Source organism: Microchirus variegatus (assembly GCF_963457635.1).
Source record: "Microchirus variegatus genome assembly, chromosome: 9".
NCBI classification, from domain to species: Eukaryota; Metazoa; Chordata; class Actinopteri; order Pleuronectiformes; family Soleidae; genus Microchirus; species Microchirus variegatus.
Window position 1 is genome coordinate 7,625,805 of NC_139810.1, and position 26,277 is coordinate 7,652,081.

General features: G+C 44.4%; 1 protein-coding gene across 1 annotated transcript; it reads left to right on the forward strand.

Annotated features, from left to right (window-relative positions):
- Positions 1 to 2,288: 2,288 nt before the first annotated feature.
- On the forward strand, positions 2,289 to 22,837 carry LOC310931789 (nuclear receptor coactivator 3-like; the record flags this gene model as incomplete). The annotated part of the gene is made up of 21 exons (XM_083895018.1): positions 2,289 to 2,377; positions 3,737 to 3,897; positions 5,997 to 6,097; positions 6,194 to 6,368; positions 9,413 to 9,595; positions 10,872 to 10,958; positions 11,142 to 11,282; positions 11,842 to 11,989; positions 13,024 to 13,631; positions 13,720 to 14,831; positions 14,941 to 15,073; positions 15,513 to 15,680; positions 15,896 to 16,129; positions 16,598 to 16,700; positions 16,782 to 16,956; positions 17,259 to 17,585; positions 18,626 to 18,724; positions 20,094 to 20,337; positions 21,160 to 21,337; positions 21,441 to 21,645; positions 22,826 to 22,837. The coding sequence occupies 21 exons, from the start codon at positions 2,289 to 2,291 to the stop codon at positions 22,835 to 22,837; spliced, it is 4,683 nt and encodes a 1,560-aa protein (XP_083751144.1).
- Positions 22,838 to 26,277: the final 3,440 nt, after the last annotated feature.

Sequence of the window (26,277 nt, forward strand, 5' to 3'; positions counted from 1 at the left end):
CCCATTTCCCTCGTTACGTTCCTCATCCCCCCCCCCCCCCAACCAAGCCCCCGCTGCCTCTGTGCCACCAGGCCCCACTGCCTGTGGCGTGTAATTGACTTTCTCCCTGCAGTGGAAAAGCGGGCGGCGTGCGCCAGGCTGGAGGTGACCCATTTCCCTGGGGCATTCAGCAGCCTCCTAATCAACCATTCTCTCGGGCCGCCTCATTCACTCCACAATTAGAGCAATTCCCCCCCCCCCCCCTTTGAGAACTCCATCAATAGGTGGGCAGGCTTGATCGGCGGCGGAGCAAAGATGGAGTTTCACTCGAAAACACATCGCTTTTGACTCTTTAAGTTCTGAGCCGTTCGACTTTGCGCCTCCCTCGTGGTCAGCTTCATCAGACGGCAGCGTGTGTGTGTGTGTGTGTGTGTGTGTGTGTGTGTGTGTGTGTGTGTGTGTGTGTGTGTGTGTGTGTGTGTGTGTGTGTGTGTGTGTGTGTGTGTGTGTGTGTGTGTGTGTGTGTGTGTGTGTGTGTGTGTGTGTGTGTGTGTGTGTGTGTGTGTGGGGGGGGGGGGGGGTTGTCTAATGATGAGAAGCTGAGGGGCAGCAGGTAAACGGGGCACAAAGGGAGGATAGAGGCGAGGCAAAATGCAGGTAGGCAATCAGACAAAGGCAACGAGACAGTCAGACAGACAGTCAGATGAGAGGGACTCCAGGGAGGGATTAAAAGGAATTTGAAAGAAAGTCAAAGCAGGAGGGATTGAAAAAAAAATAAAGGATCAACACATCTTCAGAGCATCTCTTGCTTTTTAGAAGAACTCTTATGAGTATTCCCCCATTGTTGTCTTGCAGGGGAGGGAATACACATGTGTTTCACCTGGTTTTTGAAAAACATCGATTCTCCCTTGATAAAAAAAAAAAAAAAAAGGTGTCTGTTAACCGCTTGTTTTTAGGCGGACGTGATCGAAGACGCACATACACATACATGCAATCAGACATTTCCATGGATCCCATATGAAGGAGCCCCAAATGATGGTGCGTGGTGATTAAATAACGGGCAGACATCTCTCTCTCTCTCTCTCTCTCTCTCTCTCTCTCTCTCTCTCTCTCTCTCTCTCTCTCTCTCTCTCTCTCTCTCTCTCTCTCTCTCTCTCTCTCTGCTGCCATTGGCCTGATTTGCTATGCAGGAGCGGCAGCGCTCTGGTCAGAGGATAACCATGTAATCAATGCAATGAAAAGGCTGCTTTGGCTGTGAAGGTTAAGGGGGGGGGGGGGATACTGACTGGAGGCTTTCAGCCCCACTCCATGTGCCACACATGCCTCCGCAATCCACACCTGACGCGCGGTGTGTATGAACCTTACATCCCCTCTAATTCTTCCTCCTCCTCTCACCTGTTCCTTGTACCTCCCGTCTCTCTGACACGCTTTCATGCCTGCCTCTGCCTCCCATTTTTTTCTTTCTCTGCATTTTTCTCTTTAGATCCCTTAGTCTCCCACTATATTTGTGCTCTCTCTCCCTGCCATTTACTTTTCTCCCCCTCCCCTCCATTCTCTCTTACTTCCCTCGCTCCCTCCCTCCTACCTTTCCCCTGTGTTGGCTGCTGTCACCGTGGCAAAGAAATTGACCAATCGCAGCTCACTCCACAACACCAGTTTCTCCCTCCCTCCCTCCCCTTATTCCTTCCGTTCCTTCCCTCTATTACCTTCCCTTCCTCCTCCTCCTCCTCCTCCTCCTCCTCCTCCCTTCGTCCCAATTGCCTCTCTTCCCCACAGCCTCTATCAGCTCATTTCCTGGAGACGAAATGTGATGCATTATGGGAGACAGACGTCTGTCTAACAGGGTTAGCTGTGCAGTGTGGCTTATCATCAGAGATACTGCTAATCCTGTGTGTGTGTGTGTGTGTGTGTGGATGCTCAGTAATGAACTCGTACATGCCCACACACACACACACACACACACAAACAAAATGCAACCTCACATGCTTACTCTGGTTTTACCCAAAGTGTAGGAGGAGGAGTAGGAGATGGACGAGACACATTTCTGTTTTGTCAGATTCTGCCAGGAGAGTCAGATTTGCATGATGTAAGCGTATTTTTAACCCTGCTGTGTGTTGTTTTGCACTGGATCCACGTTTTACGACCCGCCTTTTAGTTTGGTTGCTGAAGGAAGTTTCCATGTTTTGCAATTACCTGTATGGTAGGCAAAGAGGGCTTAAAGGGGACGTAATCGTCCACTCTGTTTGTATTAAATCCTTATTTACACCTTGTGTGTTTTCTTCCACTCCAGGTGCTGATATGTGTGCACAATGAGTGGACTGGGGGAGAACTCCATGGAGCCTCTAAGTTCAGAGAATCGGAAACGCAAGCTCTCCACTTGCGAAACGCCTGGTCTGGGGTGAGTGAATCTGATGAGCACAAGAGAAAAGTGGGCTACTGGGTCAGTGTTTTCTGTAGCCATGGTCATGCGCTTCCTTTTGTTGATGTATGCTCTGATGAGTAAGAACTACACTGTCTTCAAAAATGAAAGGGAAAATGCAATTTGCACACTGACTTCAAACTAGACCACAGAGACGATGTTCATGCCCCAGTTGGATAGAGAACGATATGCAAAGAAGCATAGAGGGTATGTGCAATCATTTATAAAACATTTTGGGAAATGCACACATACAGTACATATTCACTTAAATGCAAAGAATAGAGGAGTTGAGAATATTTATACAGCTCTCTGTGTCTGTGTAAATGAAGCTGGAGGCAGCAGATGGTTAGTTCGGATATTGGCTTTGAAACATATTATCAGACATCGGCAAACACAAGGAAGATACTAGAGAGAAGAAACTACAACAGTAGGTTAAATAGGCTCATTGACTTCTATGTCGGCAAAATATTATGTTTAATTCCCTACAGAAGAGACTAAATTACCTCTGCAGTCGGGCACAGGGAAAAACAGCCACAAACACTCCCGATATACACTACCGTTCAAAAGTTTGGGGTCACTTAGAAATGTCCTTATTTTTAAGAAAAAACACTTTTTTTTTCAATGAATCAGAAATACACTCTATACATTGTAAATGTGCTAAACGACTATTCTAGCTGCAAATGTCTGGTTTTTAATGGAATATGTACATAGGTGTATAGAGGCCAATTTCCAGCAACCATCTCTTTAATGGAAAACACAAAAAAATTGCAAACTTCTGAACGGTAGTTTTTCCCAATTTCCAATATCGTGCATCCTTAATATTAGGTAGCCTGGCTCTGTCTGAGGTGAAAAAAATACACCTATCAACTAGAGCTGCAACTAACTATTATTTTCCTAATCAATTAATCTGACGATTATTTTCTCGATTAATAGTTTTCTGTCTGTCTGTCTGTCTGTCTATTTATCTATCTTAACCCCCGTAGACAAACATTTCTCAGCAGTTTCTTTGAGCTAATTTGGCTGCGATGTTCAAATTTGAGTCATATCAGTCTTCTCATCTAACTCTCTGCAAGAAAGCAACTATTCCTCTAACATGTATCACGCAGCAAGCTAGTTTTAGTATGATTCGATGCAGCCGTCACAAAATAGTAAAATCTCTTTCTTTTGGGTGCATTCTGCGGTTCACTGTGCCCAAAGTGCAGCAAATGGCCGTGTTCCTTTCAAACCTGCTTTTTTTTTTATTGTTTTCACTTATAAAATCATCACTGACTGAATTTGCATGGGTGTCAGAGGAATCGTTAGCTCGGCTTTAATCTCCCGCTTGTTGGCCCCACGCAGGTGTGACAGGAAGCGTCGGGAGCAGGAGAGCAAATACATCGAGGAGCTGGCGGAGCTGATCTCTGCCAACCTCAGCGACATCGACAGCTTCAACGTCAAACCAGACAAATGTGCCATCCTCAAAGAGACCGTGCGCCAGATCCGTCAGATCAAAGAGCAGGGTGAGTGGACACAGTTGTCTGAAATCCTGAAGGCTGCAGCCAGACAGCTGGACCACGAGTCAGATGGACCGTTAAGAGCGGCGTGTAGGAAATGTGACGTTGGGTTAGCAGACGCACACACACACACACACACACACACACACACACACACACACACACACTCTCACACACACACACACACATACTCGCACACATGCTTCAGAGCCCAGGTGCAAGGACGAATCAGTCATTCATCTCTCACAAATTTCACAGCCTCAACTGTTTATGTTTGGGAGGAAACATTGGCAATGCTTTGTGAAGCTGTCGTGTGTGTGTGTATGTGAGAGTGAGTGTGTGTGTGTGTGTGTGTGTGTGTGTGTGTGTGTGTTGCGTGCATGGCCAGCTGCATCCTGGCTTCACCAGGGGCTGTTTAATTGGACGTTTGCAGGTAATGACATGCCTATCCATTCTGCTGAACTGCCAAATTATCAGTTCTGTTACAGCTGCTGCTGTTGTGGTTCTTCTGTCTGCATTATGCAGCAGTTGTTCCTGCAGTGAGCTGCTCAAAAAGCTGCAGACTGACACGTTTGCTGCGCACATGCACCGCCAATGCAGAATTTACTACTTTTTTTTTTTTTTTTTTTTTTTTTTTAATTCTTACTTCCAGATTTAGTTGAAATTGTCTCCGTTCAAGGTGAGAGTGAAGGTGATTTTCAGGGGATTATTGGTGCAGGGGTGAGAGAGAGTCAGCAGTGAATTTTTGCTCTGGTGTTTCTGCTTGGCTCAGTCGGTGTCTGCCACCTCGACAGGAAGGGGAAGAGGCTACAGCTGGCCGCGATTGGCTGCTGACAGGTTGCCATAGTTACAGGAAGTGAAGACATAATGACACAGGCATTTAGGCTCGTCGCTCTTGCTCTCTACCTGTTCCTCTTCTCTCCATTTCACTTTCAGTTTGCCGTCGCCTGTCTTCATTTTGTACTTTTCCCTACAAAACCGTCCCTGTTCTTCATTTCACATTGATTTAAGGCACCCTGCTCTCCCATCCTCCTCCTCCTCCTCCTCCTCCTCCTTTACTTCCCCCCCACCCCCCAACACACACATGTCTCATCTGTATCGCAGCACAATGAATTGCACCATCTCCAGGTTTGCCCCCAAGCATCTTTAAGGTATTGAGTGAACTGATAGAGCGCAGCTTCCCTCTCTTTCTCTCTCTCTCTCACACTCTGTTTATGTTTCGTTCTCTTTCCTTTTCATCTCTCTCCTTCTTTCAGTCCTTCTTCTCTTCCTAACTTCACAGAGCCTGGCTGTAGGCAGCAGCAGCAGCAGCAGCAGCAGCAGCAGCAGCAGCAGCAGCAGCAATGGCTGTTTTCTTTGTGTGGGTATCCATTCCCCCTGGGAGCTAATCACATAGAATGATTCCTGTAGCTGAGCATCCACCGCCTCTCTCCCTCTCCCTCTCTCTCTCACAGACCAGTCCCTGTTTTATCTCAACAGCCCAAACACAAGACATTCTCCACCCTCTGTATCATCTTTGTCCACATTGACCTGTCTCTGTCTTTCTTTATCCGTCCATCTTTCCCTCCATCAACCCCATCAGCACCTCCGTTCATTCAGGTAGCCTCAGCTTTTTGCCCCCCTCTGCACCATTTACAGCTTCCAGAACATCTCCAGCTCTCTCCCCGCGTGTGCGCGTGTTCTCTCTCTCTCAGCCCCAGCCTACCAGACAGTCCCTCAGAGTCTGACACTGAATATAAAGCATGAGGACGGCAGCTACCTGCTCCACATGCACCCAGCCCTCTACTCCTCCTGACGGGCTCCTCAGAGAAGCCTGCCTCCGTCTGTCTCCCTCCTCACCTGTAGTTTTCAAATCCAAAAAAAAAAAAAAAAGAGGATAAGTGTAGATTGAGAAACGCTGCCCCCTGCTGGTGGGTTTACAGTAGTGAATCCGTGGCCGTTTCCTCAGGTTTCAGGTATTGTTGCTCTCACCTTGTATTTTCTCTTTGCCCTTTTTTTTTTTGTTCTTTTTTCTTTGAAGGCAGCCGGGCTAGAAGTGGCTGTGTTTTTGACGCTCTTATTTTCTTCTTCTTCTTCTTTCTGGTCTGCCTTTTTCTCTGCTGCAGGAAAAGCTTCGTCCAACGATGACGACGTGCAGAAGTCAGACGTGTCGTCGACAGGTCAGGGGGTCATCGACAAGGACCACCTGGGGCCGCTGCTGCTGCAGGTGAGCCCGGCTCCCTATAAAAGGGACAATTTTATTTCATCTATTTCATTTTAATCGGCCAGTGGGTGAACATTCTTTGGCTCTTTCTGCTCTCAGGCGCTGGACGGCTTCCTCTTTGTTGTGAACCGGGAGGGCAGCATCGTGTTCGTGTCGGACAACGTGACGCAGTACCTGCAGTACAAACAGGAGGAGCTCATCAACACCAGTGTGTACAACATTCTCCACGAGGACGACAGGGAGGAGTTCCACAAGAACCTGCCCAAGACCAACAGTGAGCAGCACACACACGCACTCATTCATTCATTCACAGAGGGATGCTGCACATCTGCTCCCAGACAAACTCTACTTGACATCCTTTGGGTATACACTACCGTTCAAAAGTTTGGGGTCACTTAAAAATGTCCTTATTTTTGAAGGAAAAACACTTTTTTTTAATGAATATAACATTAAATGAATCAGAAATGCACTCTATACATTGTTAATGTGGTAAACGACTATTCCAGCTGCAAACGTCTGTTTTTTAATGGAATATGTACATAGGTGTATAGAGGCCCATTTCCAGTGTTTAAATGTTACTTTGTGTTTGCTAATTGCGTTAGAAGGCTATTGGCTGATGAGAAAACCCTTGTGCAATGATGTTGGCACAGCTGAAAACAGTTTTGCTGGTTGTTTTCTATTAATTGTGCACATCTTTGGATGAATAAAAGTGTGACTTTTAATGGGAAACACCCACAAAAAACTGTATAGGTGACCCCGGACTTTTGAACGGTAGTGTAGAACAAACTTTAACGCGTGTACATCAACGTAAAGTTGCTTTGTTATTTATCCATTCATTCACGCTCTTCTGTTCTCGATGTAACGAGGAGCTCCTGGGAAGTCTGTTCATGTGCATGAGAGCTTTTCAGAAAGACACACACACACACACACACACACACACACACACACACCTGACAAAATACTCATGTGCACAGAAGTACCCACCCACTTGGTGCTAAGCAGGCAGAGCGCGGCGCAGCTGTCAGTCACACTCAGTGGTCCAGACAGTGTAAAACAGGCCCGAGCTCTTTTCAGACCCTATGGCAGCCATCTGGAAACGACTCACCACTGAATAATGCACCTCCACATTTTATCTCTTGCTTAATTCACTGCATGTTTGCATGTGTGCTGTTTACATGCCTGTGTCAGAATTTTTTGAAGATGCTGTGCATGTGTGTGTGTAGATTCGTGAGCATGAGCACAGAGCCCTATTTATAAAGCTGATTAATTATGGATATGTGTGCTCGACTGAACCTGCTACTTGATTAACTCTGCAGTAATGTTCCTAAGCAGAGCCGGCTCCGACATGTCATTGACACACTCTCTCACTTATCCCTCCTCTTCCTCACTGCATGCTCCTTTATCCGCTCACTCCCTTTATCCTTTAATGCCCCGTCTTTTATCTACTTTTTCCCCCTCATTCGTTCATTCATACTTAATATGGCTGCCGTACTCGGACGAGATTCCGTGCTCTTGTGTGTCTCGCCCCTGCTCCTCTCTGCTCTCCCACTCCTCATTGTGTCTTGCTCTGCTCCTCTTCCCCCTCATTATCTTTCCGAGCCGTGAATGAAATACGCTCTCGCTGCACATTCCTGCGGGATGACCGCTGACCACGCCAGCTACGCTTAAACACACACACACACACATACAGTTCCAGGAGCAGACACTCGCTCCCCTCACAAACCCTGGAGCGAGCTTTTGTTGCTGCCCGGTGTCTCTGTCTTGCCTCACTGTTGGCTAATTGTGTCTGAGGGGAGATGTTGGCCCCCGGGGACTCTGCTGCATTTTCTCTGTGGAGGAGAGGAAAACCAAGGCCTTGTTAAATCACCTCTCACTATCACTTTGCCCCTCCGTTCCTCCACCACTGCCACCATCGTCCGTACTACCACCTCGCTCTCTTGGCCTCTCACGCTTGGTTTATGGTCGCCGTAGTGTGCCGAGCGTGCAACAAAAATGACGTCATATCCTGTGTCGGACCGGGCGCTTGAGCTCCAAAAGGTGTTGCGGCGCTAGGGCGTGATATTGTGTAACTTTTTTCGACTGCGGTGTGCGCCAATTCTTAATTTTTAGTGGAAGGCTGGCTGAGCAGGTCCGCTTGTACAAGCATGTGTATGACTCTTCTGTCCGAGAGCACCGAGACAGTCAAACGGCTTTAAATTCATGTAAGGAGATTGCTACCACGTTACAAAAAGACAATGTTTTTTGCCGTAGGGAAAGTTTTTGTTTACTACACACTAATAAATCAATAAAGAACGAGACTGTACCTTTTGCTGTCGCTCCAGTTGTACAGGGTACAAGCACTATACCTTTCTCAGTGTGTACAGGTACATTTTTGTCACTAGGGGTGCAGAAATGTTTCTTTAGAGGCACAGACCAGTACAGTGCCTGTACCCTGATAGGGTACAACTGGAGCGACAAAGCATTTGTACCTTTTTAGGTACAGGTACTCGTACTTTGATTTCTTAGTGTGTACTGTTGCGAGGCAGCGTACTTTACTCACACCATCTCTACTGTCGTTCGTTTTGAGAGTTCATAGCACGTGTTCTGTATTACTTATTGATAGAAAGGCACCACTCAACAAAACAAACAAAACTTTGTTAACAACTCTGCTAAAGTCGTATATAGATACAGCGTGTGGTGCCATGTTGGATAATGATGTCGGCACATATTTTTGTTTTATATATATAATGCAACGAACAACGTGCGAGCATAATCAAGGCTACAACCCTTCACAAGGCCAACTCAAGGCTTCACACACACCTTGGAAGACAGTTGGATGTTTCCCTCACCGTTTCCCCCTTCCCCTCTTCCTCCCACCCTCCTGTGAAGGTGACCCTTTCTTAATGTGTGTATGTGCTGTGATGAGGAGTCAGGGTCCAAATGAGGATAGATGGCTGAGTGTCCCTGGCCTCTGCCTGCAATAGAGCACACTGAGAGGGGAGCGATATTGGAAATCGACACCTTGGCTACATTAATCCTATGGTCCATTTAGCCAGGTCGCCCGAACAGCACGAGAGGCTCCTGCTTTCTCAATTTTAAGGAAGGAGAATTCATGTTGCGGTTTGGTTTGTTTGTTTTGATTGGTGTGTGTGTGTGTGTGTTTGTGTGTGTTTCTTTCGCGGGATGGGGTGTGAACTGTTTGTGATATTTGATTACAGACAATCCATTTATAGTTGCCTGTGGTTTTCCGGTCCCAGGAGCTTCGTGCTCATTCAATTCCACTCCCTCTCGTGACATTTTTTTTCACCATGATGCGTTTGTTTGTGTCTTCTTTTAAAGTAAATGGGGTGTCGTGGGGAAGTGAGGCAGCCCGACAGAAGAGTCACACCTTCACTTGCCGGATGTTGGTTAAATTTGGCCATGTCCATGGCCCCATGGAGGAGGGGCCAGCAGGGCCGCGCTACGAGACCATGCAGTGTTTTGCTCTTACGCAGCCCAAGGCCATGATTGAGGAGGGGGAAGGTATGTTGGCATCAACACAAATTCAAATAAGCACATAGTTTGTGTTATTTTGTGTTAGACCTTCAGCTACTGTGAAGGAGTAAAGTGTCTCCGTCTTCTCTCAAGACAAAATACATGTAAGACTTGTGTGTTTATGGATGTATGAGCAGAATATTGTCATCACATCACATATTTACGTCGACATGCAACTCATTTTTAATACATAAACCTCACTTTGAAAGAATCCACTTTATACTATAACACTGAGGGCCAATTCCAATTCCTATCTTAACCCTCAATCTTAACCCTCAAGCTCAACCCTTAATCTTAACTGGCCCTCAAGACCAAGTGTTGAGGGTTATTTTGTCACTAAAAAAATGGGACACTCCTTGAATGCAGATACGTCTTCAGACTGTGGGGGGGAGAATAACGCGAAAGCTGCGTCCAGTCTGTCAACTCCTTTACGTCACGATTACTTATTACGATCCATTTGTCAGTCAAGTTATTAGGTTGGAAAAAAATAATACCGTAATAATCAGTTAGCTATAAGATGATACTCACAAATACCACAACCACGGACATATTCAGCTGACAGTTACCACACACCACGGCTTATTGAAAAGTACACGATAGCAAACGATCGATTGTCCGTGCCGGCTATTGACAAAAGATCGTAACATAAAAAAATAAATGTTACGCAACAATGACGTAAGTAATCCATAATATGGGCCTAAACTAAGATAATACAATGGTTTTAATAATTTTTATATCTCTATGAACAAAGAAAATACTTAATTTGTAGTGTACTCGTTTTGCTGCTTTCTGCGCCATCTTTGTTATGTCAAAACACGCAATGTATTCTGGGTAGCCCTTGCTCCCAATATTGCCCAACAATATCTCAATATTGAGGGCGATACAGCCCTTAAACTTGCCCCCTCGACAGCACTTGCACTAGCGGGAGTGTGAATTTTTGAGATTGAGGGTTAAACAAGGAATTGGAATTCACCCTTACTTCAAATCTTTGTCAGTTAGAAGAAGTCGATTAAATAGTTTGCTTGAATTTAATCTCCATTTATTTCCTCACATTCTATCATTTTGGAGCATTTTGTGTTTTACAAATACAAAGCATGTTTTATGATACAAAACAAAAAGGTTGAACTGAATTAAATTGGTTAAATAGCTAACAACTGCTGCCTTAGGATTATTGGCACAAATGATATATTGATTACATACATGTTTTGCATCTATTTGTCTTAGAATCACGTGCTGTGCATTAATCTCTCACTCTCGTGTGCAGACCTACAGTCATGTATGATCTGTGTGGCCCGTCGAGTCACAGCCATGGAGAGGACAGAAAGTTTCAATACCCGGCATGAGCTCTCAGGTACGGTGCTGCATTCTTTCTTTCTTTCTTTCTTTCTTTCTTTCTTTCTTTCTTTCTTTCTTTCTTTCTTTCTTTCTTTCTTTCTTTCTTTCTTTCTTTCTTTCTTTCTTTCTTTCTTTCTTTCATCCATGGTCAGGTTTGACTCATCCTCTGCTCCTGCCCTCCCTCTGTCCTCCCCTGCAGGTAAACTGATCCAGATCGATCAGAACTCCCTGCGAGCATCGATGCGTCCGGGCTGGGAGGATTTGTTGAGACGTTGTATTCAAATGTTCCTGCAGCACAGTGACGGGCAGCCATGGTCACACAAACGCCACTACCATGAGGGTGCGTCTCACACACACACACAAACACACGGATGCCTGCGATCAATCACTTTATTCAGCCTTTTATCGAACAATCGGGGAAACAAATGCAGCTATGATGATTAGTATAGTCTGACTGAAAATGTTTGTTTGTTTTTTTTATTTGTTGTGGCTACTTATATACGGAATTTCAATTAGAACCTGCTGCTTAAAATACATAAACACACACAGCACCAGTATCGATCTCATGAATATGAATGCCTGAGCTGTACAACATTGATTCCCTTTTGTAATCACTGGTTTGGTTTTAACATAGAGACAGTGATTGATGAGCCTTTGCTATCAGATACATTTACTTATACTTTATTATTGTAAAAACATGGTGGTCCAAAATGGGGGCATCCATGGACACTGATTGTGTGATTGAACACTTCATCTTCAACTTCAACTTGTTAGGATTGTACCTTTAAAATGTTTAATTTTTGTGTGAATTCTGTCACTGTTCTTTTTTTAAATGTTGAAGCTGCCTTGCTCTATAAATAAAACCTCTCTCGCTTTGCCTTAATCTGGTGTTTCCACAGCCTTCCTGCAGGGTCATGCCGAGACGCCCTTGTACCGCTTCTCACTATCCGACGGCACTCCGGTCACAGCCCAGACCAAGAGCAAGCTGTACCGCCATCCCATGAACAACGAGCCGCAAGGCTTCATCTCCACTCATTTACTACAGAGGTCAGAACGAGTGAAAACAGGCATTGAAAAACGATGTCATGCAACTGTATTGACAGATAATAAGCACTTCCAGCTGATCTACGCGAGGCAGCCGAGGCATTCATGCAGCATGAATAGCTGAAGTAGACGCTGATGTAGCTTTTATGCTTTTATTACTAGGAATAGTAAGACGAATCTATACAGGACTTCTTTTTTTTGGTTGCATTTATATTAAAGGGGCCACATTATGCAAAATCAACTTCTTTTTTTTTCTTATGATTTTCAGGTCCATACAGACAGTGATAAAACATATCTTACTTCACATTTATAACTCACACTGCAGATGTACAATTGATCAAGAACTTAATAAACAAAAATGTTTGGGGTAAACCTCAATGATTTGTACAGCCCTGTACCAAGGGAATATAAAGGAAAACAAAAAGGAAGCAAAATCAAAGTTTTAATCATTTTAATACTTATATTTTGGACTCTGGCGGCCCTATGAGTCAGCAAAGTGTAAAAAACTCATGTTTTTGTGGTCCACCTCAAGTACAGGAGCTAAAACATGCAATGTTGACTTCTGCACTCATCCTGAAGAGCGGAAGTCCACAAAGTGTTCTATTCTTGACTGCACAGTGCAGCACAGAGTTCTACACAAACTTCCAGCCTTAGAGGATTTACGTGTCCAGTGGATACATTTTATATATGACGGCAATGTGCGGAAATGATGGCTTTTCCAAATGCTAACTGCTGTTAGCTGCTGGAGCCTCAGTGACGCCGACGTAGTTTCCTGTGTCTCATTTGCATTTAAAGAGACAGGCACTGATTGTAGTAGCAGTTGAGTGATTGAACTGCTATGGTTCTTCTTCCTTAAGGTATTTTGACCAAAGCATGTCACAGACATGTTCATTAGGACACCAGGGAACTAGGTTAACTTGGAGAAATAGGGTATAATATGTTTACTTCAAGCCTCCTGTATAGTATGAGAACTGTTGCAGTCTGAGATAAAGTTACATTTTCAAACCTTGTGCTTGTTTTTGCCTCCTTCCACACAGAGAACCAAATGGTTACCGCTCGTCTCAGGGTGGAAGCATGATGCCGAACACGATGAGACAACAGGGTGTGGGAGGCCCCAACCCCAATGCCCAAATGAACATGAACAGTGGTGGGGGGATGGGCCTGGGCGGCATGAACAGGGGATATGGTACGAATGAGCAGGGCCACATGGGCCACATGGGTCCAATGGGAGGCGGCTCCATGTACGGAGGCAGTGGCGGAGGTGGAGGCGGAAGTATGGGCAACCGCATGATGCCGATGAATCAGATGGGCCAGATGAATCAGGTGGGGCACATGAATCAGATGGGTCCCATGAATCATCCGGGCCAAGGCATGCAGCAGCACCCGCAGCAGCACCCGCAGCAGCACCCGCATCCGCAGCAGCACCCGCATCCGCAGCAGCACCCACAGCAGCATCCGCATCCGCAGCAACACCCGCAGCAGCATCCGCAGCAGCCCCCGTTTCAGAGCAGCGGTGGGTTTGGGCTCAGTGGCATGAACAGCCCTTCAGGGAGCCCCAGAATGGGCGGCCCTCAGCAGGGCCTCCTGATGTCACCCAGGCATCGAGGGAGCCCCAAAATGGGTGCCAACCAGTTCTCACCAGGAGGTGAGTCAATTAGTGTCCAGAAATGTATGAACGTTGGAATTTGACTTTTTGTTTTTATACAATTGTATTCATTTTATTCTTATTCCAGGCTTACACTCCCCTATGAGTGGCATTGGCAGTGGTGGAGGAGGTGGAGGTAGCACAACCACCTTCTCTAGTAGCTCCCTAAATGCCCTACAAGCCATCAGTGAAGGAGTAGGGAGTTCCCTCCCATCCACCTTGATGTCCCCCTCTCCAGCGCTCAAGCCAGACAGCTCTCCCAGCATCCACTCCTCTTCTTCCTCTCAACTCAGTCAACCTGTAAAACCAGGCCAAGATGGCTCCAAAAGCCCAGCAGGAGGCCTCGGGCCTGGACCTGGTGACCATCACCATCCGATGCACCATCAGCACCATCATCCGCATCCTCAAGCAGAGAGTTCTGGAGACCGACCAGACAGTCAGGCAGGCACAGTGACTAAAGAGGCTGGAGAAGGGAGCAATGAGGCGGGGGCAGCGAGCGCAGATCCTCCTCGGAGGTTGCCAGACAGTAAAGGTCATAAGAAGCTGCTGCAGTTGCTGACTTCGCCAACTGAGGAGCTGGGAATAGGTGGTAGCGGACCAACAGGACCCCCGGTACCACCTGCACCAACAAGCAGCAGTTCTGCCACAGGAGCAGAAAGTAAAGACCCTAGTGGAGGCATGACAAGCCCATCGTCCACTGGGGTGTCTTCCTCTTCCTCAGCCAGTGCCAATTCAGGACAGGTAACAGGGCCAGGGGGAGTGTCCACATCGATTTCCTCTGCTCACTACACAGGCTCGTTGCAAGAGAAGCACAAGATCCTCCACAAGCTCCTTCAAAATGGCAATACCCCAGATGAAGTAGCTAAAATCACAGCTGAGGCAACAGGGAAGGTGTCACTTGGAGGCCAGGAAGCTGGTGAGGTAGGAGCAGGAGGAGCAGGGGCCGGGCCTGGGCCGATCACAGAGCCTAAACAGGAGCAGCATAGCCCCAAGAAGGAGAAGACCCACGCCCTCCTCCACTACCTCCTCAACAAGGATGACTCGAAAGAGCCAGTGGATGTGAAGCCTAAACTGGAAGAACTCGAGGGGAAGGGACCCCCAGGGGCCGCTGGCGGCCCTCCACGAAACGGCCCTGGATCAGGGCCTGGCTCTGCACCCGAGCATCCTGAGAGCAAGATCAAGTTGGAACCAGCAGATGATGTAAGATTGATTTTTATATTTGGATATTTGCAAGTGTGTGGTTTTGAGATTTGGTCTTGCAGAGTTTACAGTTATATATGCCTCTTTTTTTATTGTTTCTAATGTTTAGTTACATAACCTGGAGTCCATCTTGGGAGATCTGAGAGGTTCCAGCTCTGACTTTTACCCAGATCAGGCTGGAAGTGGAGGGGCCAACGAAACGGGAACAAAACCTCAAGGCTGCCTTGACGACAACCTGCAGGGTAAGTGGTTCGGGGACCATTGCCTCTAAAAAGTGACAATTACTTTAAATGTGGTGATGTCAATGCTAAGTGCCGGTGAAACAACATCAGGCATCAGTGTGAGCTATCTCTCTAAATGTTGCATCAAATACAGTCAGTTATTTACAGAATTCACATTTTTATATTTAATACAAAGCTTTAAAGGTATCATTGCCATTACTCTTTGAATGAATGATCATTTGCAGGCCCACATTGGTGAATTAGTCCAGAAAGTGAATAAAAGTTTATCACTCATAACTATTTTTTCCATGAATGAACTGAATTTTTGCCAGAGGGTAGTGAAGTATTTCTTTTTCGTACATTGCCTTTTCCATATTTAATGAAACGCAGACATTTCATTCTCTATCTACTTTTTAAGGAATTCAGGAAACCAGGTGACAAATGAGTCTTGTGCTTTCAGGGAGTCCAGGAATGGGTCCTGGCCCTCGGGGACCCTTCCAGAGGACCGTGTCCATGGATGGGAAGCCTCCCGGTGGTCCTGGAGGAGCAGGTCGACACACCATGCTAATCAAGCAGGAGATGATGGGCAGCCCAGACAGCTTCCCTGGAAATATGGGTGTGTGTTCAAGTGAGACGACGCTTATGTTCTAAACATTTTCTTTTGCCTCCCTCCCCTCACTGTGATCATCACAGTATGTGTTACCCGCTTGCCATTATGATATAAACTTTTAAAACACCGAATCTGAGGTCTAGTATGCATTCCCAAATCGCAAATGGGAATGCCCCCCCTCAAACGCTTTGTTGTGACTAATGTGTGCTCATCTCGTGTTCAATCATCACCAGGACCGATGAATAGGGGCATGGTTCCTCAGAGGTCTCCCATGGGAGGCTCCAGTGAGTGGGGCATGCCAAGCTCCGGTGCCAGCCCTGTGGGCTCGGCGGGACACCCGTCCATGATGCGTCCGGGTATGGAGTACAGCAGTGGCAAGGGGATGATGTCAGGAGGACCCATGGTCAATCGCTCCAACAGTGTACCGGGCACCAGGTCCATGCTGCAGCAACAGCTCATGGATATGGGTATGTTTTAATGTTGGCAGTTGTTGATGAACTTTTTATAATTACAGATCTGCCGAAGAAGCATATAGAAGGTCACTAATAGATGGAGGGCAGTACAGACCCAGTACAGTGCTGTCTTAATTACACAAGAGTTTTCAAGGGTTTTCTAATCATCCAATAGCCTTCTAACGCGATTAGCAAACACAATGTACCATTAGAACACTGGAAATGGGCCTCTATACACCTATGTACATATTCCATTAAAACATTTGCATTTGCAGCTAGAATAGTCGTTTACCACATTAACAATGTATAGAGTGTAGTTATGATTCATTTAATGTTATATTCATTGAAAAAGAAAATGCTTTTCCTTCAAAAATAAGGACATTTCTATGTGACCCCAAAATGTTGTTGTATTACATGTTACCTGTGCTACCTGTATGATGAATGATCTATAAATTGAATATATGTGTTGTGTTTGTGCTACAGGAGGCTCTGCTGATATGGCTGGTATGGGTCCCTTTAGCCAGCAGGGTCAGCCCAACCAGTCGCCCTCTTGGCCAGACAACATGATGGGCATGGAGGGTAACAGGTAACAGTGCTCATCCCTCATTCATAGCTAATTAGCTACCATTAAGAGTTCAGAAAGTGAACGGTGAGCTTCTCTGTGCAGTCGACGGCAGTTTGGCAGCACCCTGGATGATCTTCTGGTGCCTCCAACTACCAGTGAGGGTCAGAGCGACGAGCGAGCGCTTCTGGACCAGCTGGACTCTCTGCTGAATAACACAGATGGCATCGCTCTGGAGGAGATCGACCGAGCCCTGGGCATTCCAGACCTGGTCAGCCAGGTGAGGACAAAGGAGTGGATTAAATATGATTCCACTTGTGTTCTCTTTTAGATTTCCAGTAAAAGAAAAAGCAAAAAAAAGACTCATAAGTGTGCATTAAGTTCATCTTTGCATTGAATATTTCAGTCATGGCTCACTGTGTTCAGGGAGTTGTGTCACTCAAGGCAGATGAGCCCAGAGGAAGCCATCTGTGGTGTTTAGAAAAAAGACAATTACAGAGCCAACCAGTTGGAAAGTGATCAATAAAACGGAGAAGTTTGACACTCTACTCTTTTCGTCCTCTTGTCCTATTTGCGTCACAGACCCAGGGGGGAGAGCAGCAGCTGGAACCTTTTCCGGGACAGGACCCGTCCATGGTGCTCGACCAGAAGCCTCTGTATGGACAGGGCTACCCTGGACCCCCCAGCATGCCCATGCAGTCGGGCTACGGAGGGAACCCCATGCAGGGTCAGGCCCAGCAGGGCGGGTTTGGACCCATGCTCTCGCAGATGGGACAAGGCGGCAGTTTCCCTGGTATGGGTGGAATGGGGGGCATGGGACACCCTCGTGCCAACATGATGAGGCCAAGGATGATGAGTGCCAACAAGCCCATGAGACTTCAGCTGCAGCAGAGGCTGCAGGGACAGCAGGTACGAGGACAGCGAGCGCGGGGGGACCTAACCATGTTTGTTTGGAATAAACCCCATTTAGGATAATAAGTTCTTATAGCTAGGAACCAACAAACAAATAGATAAATAGTGGACAATGGAAACGGTTAAATAGAATCTACACTACCGTTCAAAAGTTTGGGTTCACTTAGAAATGTCAATTTATTTGAAGGAAAAGCACTTTTTTCCAATGAATATAACATTAAATGAATCAGAAATACCCTATACATTGTTAATGTGGTAAACGACTATAGTATAGAGGCCCATTTCCAGTGTTCTAATGGTACATTGTGTTTGCTAATAGCGTTAGAAGGCTATTGGATGATTAGAAAACCCTTGAAAACCTTGTGCAATGATGTTAGCACAGCTGAAAACAGTTTTGCTGGTTCTTTGATAAAAGGGCAAAATGATTATTTGGAATAAAAATCATTATTTCTAATCTTGTCAATGTCGTTACTATATTTTCTATTCATTTTGTAACTCTTTTGATGAATACAAGTGTGACTTTTAATGGAAAACACAAAAAGATTGTATGGGTGACCCCAAACTTTTGAACGGTAGTGTAATTTTGAATTGAATATTTCCTTAGTAGTCTCCTAGAATATTATTGTAGCCTCTTCTCCACTAAGTGGTCCAGAGCAGTTGCCACATTGTGGTTTGGAACGGTGCTGCGTGTGGGCCGCATGATAATGGTTGCATCAGCGAGTAAATAATGGGACATCATACCAGCACAACACAGTTCAGCGCGCCAATAAATTCCACAAAGAAGAAGAAGAATGTGACACAAAGAGCAGCAATGGAGGACATCCAGCAATTTTGTGTGTTTGTCTTCTTGGTATGTGGCTGTTTATCACGAGGAGGAGAAGATGAGCTCTGTTTGAGAGAAGGCTGCAACAACACAGTTTTCTGTTTTCCTCTACCATTGCACACAAGTGATGACTCTCTGTTGACTTATCAATGGTTTATCTGTATCTGTGTTCCTTTGTCTTCTGTTTAATGTTTCTTTTCTTTCCCATCATCAGTTTATGAATCAGACGCGGCAAGGCATGGGCATCAAGATGGAGAATCAGGGAGGAAACCCAGGCATGAGGCCTGGTATGCAGCCTGGCATGGCAGGACAGGTACGAAAAAAACAAAACCTTTTTAATTTCTATCATCTCAGTTGTTTCGGTGATTCTTGTTAGCTCCATGTGTAGCGGTAACACAAACACAGCTGTTATTTACAAAACCTAATGAGTTGTAACATAATATTACAAGATTATTGTGCACAAGGTCAGACTCCATGTGGCTGATGTAAGGGTTTGTGAGAGTGACTGTCTGCTGAAAGGTCACCCTTTATAAAGGCTGTTGACGTCAACACAGAGCATTTAGGCTGCTTTTTATCCATTACTGTGTTAAAACGTATACACACAGGCTGTCAGAAGCAATATAGAGTGTCCTTTTCAGTACAACCTATAGACACATTGATCTGATGAAATTATGTTTTTTTTTTCTTTTCATTTTCACCAACTTCACACCTGAATTTTTGAAATATTGGAAATACATCACAGTTCAAAGTTCACTTGGCTTGTTTTTATGAACAACAATACGTTAAAAAAACGGTCTGTTTTGTGACTTCTGCACAATTATTGCTACGCTCTCACACATGAGAAGACAGGAAATTCATTTTGTAAAGCCTGAAGATGTGACCTATGAACACACACCCCCAGGATGTCCAGATTAGGCGTTGTGTTATTATTCCAATGGCAATTTACCAAGTGTACGCCTGTAGAGCACTAAGGGTTAATGGTTAATAATATCGATTAATTCATTTGTTTTTATTATACTTGGAGGATGCAGGGGGAAAAGAGGGAAACTGGCCAAACATATTGGACAACTAAAAATTGGCATCATATTTTGGCGATCGGCTGCGCTGACTTTTAAAAATTGGCATTGGAAAGAACTCATATCTGTTGACCTCTATTCATGAATGAAATGAAATATAAATTAGTTAAAAAAACAAGAGTTTGCTCCACTTGTTGAGAGAACCAGACTTTGTGGTTTATTTTAAACAGTGTATTCATTAACCCTTAGTGCTACAGGTGCACCCATAAATTTTACCATGGGAATAATACACAGCACCTTATATGGACATCCTGGGTGTTCAAATTAAAAAAAAAATAGTTTTTTATGTGTGGTTGAGTCAAATTTATGATCACATTTTCAGCAATAATTGTGCAGAATTCACAAAATAGACAGTTGTTCTTTTCTTTTTGTTCATAAAAACGAGCCAAATTTCACAAATTCAATCCTTTTTTAGGCATTTTCAGTACTTTTTGCTCAGGTGTGTTTATATAGTTGGTGAAATTGTATTTATTTATTTATAACACATTCTTATAGTCTCTGTATATACTCTATGTTTTAACATAGCAATGGGGAAAAAAAGTCGTGTTTAAAAACAGCATTATTTCCATCCACAAGGATCTGATTTATGCCCTTGTTTTTCTGCAGCCTGGCTTCCTCAATGCTCAGATGATGGCTCAGCGCAGCAGGGAGATGGTCAACCTGCAGATGAGGAGGCAGCGCATGATGATGCTGATGCAGCAGCAGCACCAGCAGCAGGTGGCCGCCGCGGCCGCAGGAGGCTTCAGTCCTCCGCCCAACGTCACAGCTCCTGGAGGCATGGACAGTCCGATGGGAGGACCCAACATGGGCCAGCCAGGCCCGCAGCAGTTTGGCTATGGCGGTAACTATGGTGAGTGGACTCAGTCGGGTGCCCATTATTGCACTGCCCCCTGGTGTTGCATGTGTGTGCTGCAGGGTTTTTTTGTGCAAAGCAGCTGTCAGAAGGTTTCTGTGTGCCTTTCTCTTGTTTTTATTGAAAGGAATTTTATTATTGGATGTTAATTTAAAGCTGCAGTGTGTTACATTTGGTGATTTTTGTCATTGATGATGTTTATATTCTGCTTCTAAACAGAAATTATGTTTAAAAAAAAAATTGTATTCTGTGAGCTTTATCTGAAAACAGGCTCCGTCAAGCAATACTATCAGACCTGACTGACAGAGGAGAAATAAAGGCTTAATCAACATTATGTGAACTTTATTGAGACCTGAGAGTAATGCACTACACATTTTATAATAAAGTAAGTTTATTAATTATTCATTATCAGCTCTGTACAGTTCAGCAAGGATGGATAACTGAACCGGCCTCCCTGGGGCTCAGGCCCATGGGGCCAAACGTCTGCGCTACCATCCCGATATCATCACTACTACGTTATTCTCCCCGATCTTTTAATGGGGCCCTGAAGCCAAATAACACTGGTTATTTTGCAGTGTTACTCACCCCTGATAATCTATCGCGGCAGTTCAGTTCAGCTCAGCAAACAATTTAAAAAGCACACAATTAACAAGGATTTAGGATCACACGCATAGCACAACTAAATTTGACTCAAAAACAGTCCCAAACAATGTTCACGTTTCAAATAAAGTACAATTAGAGCAAACTGAACAAAGGAAAATGGATGTTATTTCTCTTGAAGGGAAAAGTGAGTTAACGCCGGCTCTTTTATCTTCACAGGAATGGCACAGCAAGGAGACCCTTCGTTTGGCCCGTCAGGCGGCAGTCCTCCTAACGCCATGATGCCAGGCCGCCTGGGGCCTCAGAATCCCATGATGCAACAGCATCCACAGGGCGGTCCCATGTACCAAGGTGCAGACATGAAAGGCTGGTCGCAAGGAGGCATGGCGCGTAGCAAGTATGACATCACACAACTTGCATTACACAGATTTCTCTTCACTGTTCACTGTGTTCACTTTAACTCTTCTTCTTCTTCTTCTTTTTTCCCTCTTCTTCTTCAGTTCGTACCCTCAGCAGCAGTTTGGGCAGCAGGGACCTCCAGGGCAGCAGCAGTTTGGGCAACAGGGGAATCCAGGCCAGTACGGGGGCATGATGATGAACGGGGGCATGCCGGCCAGCGGAGGAGGAGGACACATGGGCCAGATGGGAGGACAGATGGGTATGAACCCAATGGTGATGGGACGCATGCCTATGGGACCTGATCAGGTACGTGCACAGGGCTGACGAGTCGAAATGCTTAAAGAGCAGCGGATATGAACATTTTGTTGACCTTAAAACAATAGTGACATGACCACATTTGGAGGGAAAGGATTTATGATCGCTATCGTAGAGATGGAGTCGTTATCATCGACATTTACTGTCTTTTAGAACCAGTCACTGTCCCCACTCTCTTTTTGCACATACTCTACCGTTCAAAAGTTTGGGGTCACCTATACAATTTTTTTGTGTTTTCCATTAAAAGTCACACTTTTATTCGTCAAAGAACCAGCAAAACTGTTTCCAGCTGTGCTAACATCATTGCACATGGGTTTTCTAATCATCCAATAGCCTTCTAACGCCATTAGCAAACACAACAGGAAATGGGCCTCTATACACCTATGTACATATTCCATTAAAAACCAGACGTTTGCAGCTAGAATAGTCGTTCACCACATTAACAATGTATAGAGTGTATTTATGATTCATTTAATGTTATATTCATTGAAAAAAAGAGCTTTTCCTTCAAAAATAAGCACATTTTCTAAGTGACCGCAAACTTTTGAACGTCAGCGTGAAGATATAGACGTGTTGGTGTAGTTAGGTATGGATCTAAGAGGTGCTTTTGTTTCAGTGAAACACGGAGCTTTAACTTTTGTTTATGTTTTAATCAAGTGAAAATTAGGCTTTTAATCTAATAGATTTGGAGTTAAAGTGGGAAAAACGGTGGATTGTGAGATTCTTCCAGCAGTCTAGTGTTTTATTAGAAATAGAGAAAAAAAGCAGACAAAGAGAGAGAGAGAGAAAGGGAATTCGACGCCCTGGTAACTTGTGAAAATACGTGTGTGTGTGTGTGTGTCACTTGTTTAAAAGCCGTTGTCGGTTGGTTTGTGGGTTAGCTCTAACATTAGCGCCAGGTTCAGCACTTTCCAGATTTTAAGACTATATTACGTTTTTATTATGAATCGTGAAACTTGTCAGAGTTTAGAATGAATGTGGCTAAAGATCGTGAAAACAGAGCGTGACTTGGACTTGGAGAGTACCATGGATTTAAACAATAAATACGATAAACACCAACTCATACTGACCTATAAGCCTGACTGTGTCACGTATGTTATGAGGTTTTTATTTCATGTTATTACTGTCCGTACTTTTCTTACTAAGTCATTCTTTTGTCCACTCTTTCTAGAAATACTGCTGAACACCGTGACGGAGGCGTTTCTCTCCCTGTGACCTCCGTTCAGAGACGGTCGTGCAGTTGCAGCGATGGAGTGTGTGTGTGTATTGTGTGTGTGTGTGCGTGCGTGCGTGCGTGTGTGGAATGATCAGGTGGTCGTATGCGTGTGTAATGCTGCGTTCCCGCCAGATGGGGGAGTGATAAGTCAACTCCACCCCTTTTTTTTTGTGGACTCAATTTGTGGCCAGTAGACGCAGATCTGGCAAATTGAGGAAAACACACACACACGCACATCATCAGAAACACACTGTTGTGTGTCTCCTCCTGTAGACTCTACTTTAATATTCCTCTCTCGATGCATTTACCGTGCGTAGATCAGTGAACTCACAGCCGAACGATTCTTTCTTTCGCGTCAACCACAGACTCTCGGACTTCAGCGTGCAGAGAATTCCTCTCCTTTTTATTGAATGTACCAAGAAGCTGTGTTCACATTTCCAGTGTGGGATCCCTGTCTTCTCTCTGAACGCTGTGCGGGGGATTCTTCGCCTCTCGACTGTTTCCTCACAAGATCACAACAACAAAAAAACATACACACACACACACGACGACGAGCCGCCGAGATTGTGACACTCAGATGAATGTCATTGAGCAGCAGTAGCACACACACACACACAGTCTCGTCCTCCTGGTTCAGGAGAAGCCCGCTGAGCTAAAGTACGACTGAATTATTCGTTGGCTGATTGCACTTTAAGGAAAGGCCAACATCGAAAAAGGATTGTGGCAATATAAGAGGCCTTTACCCGAGAAATAATACATAGCAGCAGACATTTTATGATTTATTTTTCCTTCCCTGAGAATTTGGGGGGGGCCATTGGAAAACAATGGGGAGGGGGGGGCCATGATGATGATGATCTTTGTTGTAAAGCGGGAGCCGATAGCACAGATTTTACCTTCTCTTCTACAGATTTATTACATAGTTTTGTGTAGAAACACGCCGCGGAAACACACGTTCTGATAACAACTCCGACTTGTATGTATTTCTACTAAAGTTCAATGGGGGGGAGGGGAATTTTATCATTCCACAGACGGTGATTTTGAAATAAATCGGAAATGTTTCAGATATTTTTGATTACTTTGCACTGGTTTACAGTGACGGTGGAAATTAAATTGATTGTCATTTGTAAAAAAAGAAAAAAAAAAAACCTGATATCTGTATTATTATTATTATTATTATTATTAGCACACGCTTAGAGGACGTCGTTAGATTCAGCGTAGGTGTGTACATTTTTCTAGCAATAATCCTTTTCCTTTCTGGTTTCCCCTCTGAGGTCAAAGGTGAAGCACCGTGTACTCAGAGCGACGGTCGTGCAGTATTAGACTCAGTGTCTGGTTTGGAGCTTCTTCTTTTTCTTTCTTTTTCTTTATGTCTGTGAATATGAATTGTAAATATGCTTCAAATGTACTATATAAATATATATATATAAATATATATAAATATATGCTTTTGTAGGTCATATACTGTTTTTTGCACAGATTGTAAGGCTCGATATTTAAAAAAGTGTAATTTTTCTTATTTACCGCCGTCATAGGTCAGCGTTTTATTTTGAAGGGGCATCCTCTCTCTGTGAGCAGTACGTGTGGATTTCTCTCGTCTCGCTGCCACGTTTTTATTTAATTTCTCTTTATTTTTTCCTAAGGATATAGTCTTAGCAAAACAGGTGCTAGTGAGTATATTTCTTTTTTTTCTTTTTTAAATATATATAATTATTTTTTTCTGGCAAAAAAAAAATAAACAAAAACAAAATATGCCTATGTGAAAAAGAGTTGACTGTGTTCGGCTACAAGAGGCCCGGATGTCTTACCTGTGTGTGTGGGGTTGATCTTTTCTGACCTTTAACCTCGTGTGTGTGTGTGTGTGTGTGTGTGTGTGTGTGTGTGTGTGTGTGTGTGTGTGTGTGTGTGTGTGTGTGTGTGTGTGTGTGTGTGTGTGTGTGTGTGTGTGTGTGTGTGTGTGTGTGTGTGTGTGTGTGTGTGGTTGATCTTTTCTGACCTTTAACCTCGTGTGTGTGTGTGATTATTTTTCCATTCCTGAGGTTTCTGTTCTCTCGTCGTCGTACGTGAGAATCCAGAAATCGGTCCCCGTGTTTAATCCAGACGGAAGCGACACCAGAAAGCATTTAAATAATCCCTGTTTGCCTTTAGTTTCTTCTTCTTTTCCTCCTGCTCAATCCAAAGATTTTGTTTGTCGTTTTCGTCCTTCTGCAGTGCGTAGAAAATGTCCCTGATTTTAGATCGTGTGCCCTTTTTTTTTTTTGTACCTTCGCACATATGATACCTATGATAGTAATATGTTTCCTGACATATGTTATTATATCCCCCATCTGTATGACATAGAGTAGAGACGAGTCTGCTTCTGACGGAGGTGCTTTGACTTCTTTTCTTTGCTTTTTGTGATGGTTTCCTTCTCTCTGTAGAACTTTAAACGCCCCTGTTCATCTGTGGTGCTGCAAAAAACAACAACACTTCTTTCACATTTCAGAGAAAGTTCAATGACGGAAGTGAGGATTTATGATTGATGTCATTATGTCGCAGAATATTAGACTATTTGTTGTGTTTTTATTGTTAGTATTATTATTATTTTAAATCACAATCTCAATGAAGAATATGAAAGATCGATCTATAAGTATTAGGAATGTGTTTTTTTCTTTTTTTTCACGTGAACGGAAGGAGACGCCGAGCATCTGGGGGGGAAGCTTTTTCGTCATTATTACAGGATGTAAAATACTATTGCATTTTTTTCTTACCTTGTTTCTTGATGTTAATATCAATGTAAATATAAATTTATATTTAAACATTACGCTGACTCTTTGCAGTTGTTGTGTCCGTGCATGTTTTTGTTTCTTCTTTTCTCTTCGGAGCTCGTCATGACGAGTGAAAGCCTGGTCCTGGTTTGAGAGCCGTAATCAGGTTTTTGATAAGATGTCAATGCATTCATTTTTAATTAAAGGTTGAAATACTACATTATGGCATGTTTCCAACAGCTCGACTCGACTCGTCCAACACAAGAATCAAGCCGAACAAAGCCGAACTGTAGATCGGTTAAAAAGACTTTGTTGTGGAAATTCTCTGCTGCTGGTGAAGAATGAAATGGAGAAAATGTCTGTTGCAAGGAAAAGGTCAGTCTTCACAGGAGTGATCCTTGCTGGAGAAAGACCTCGAGCAAAGTGTGCCCTCCACATTTATACCTGAGCAACTTCCCTTTCGCATTCCTCCAATAGACAAAGACTCTACCTTCAGACGGTGCTTTCACATCTCTTTGTCTACTGTAGGCATTGGGGAGCTGGCTCCCTGCTGGTGCTGCAGGAAGGTGCAGGCTAGAATATACACAATATACAATACACTATACACAAAAGACCTGGGGCCTCATGTACAAAGACTTGCATGGATTTCCTACTAAATCTTGG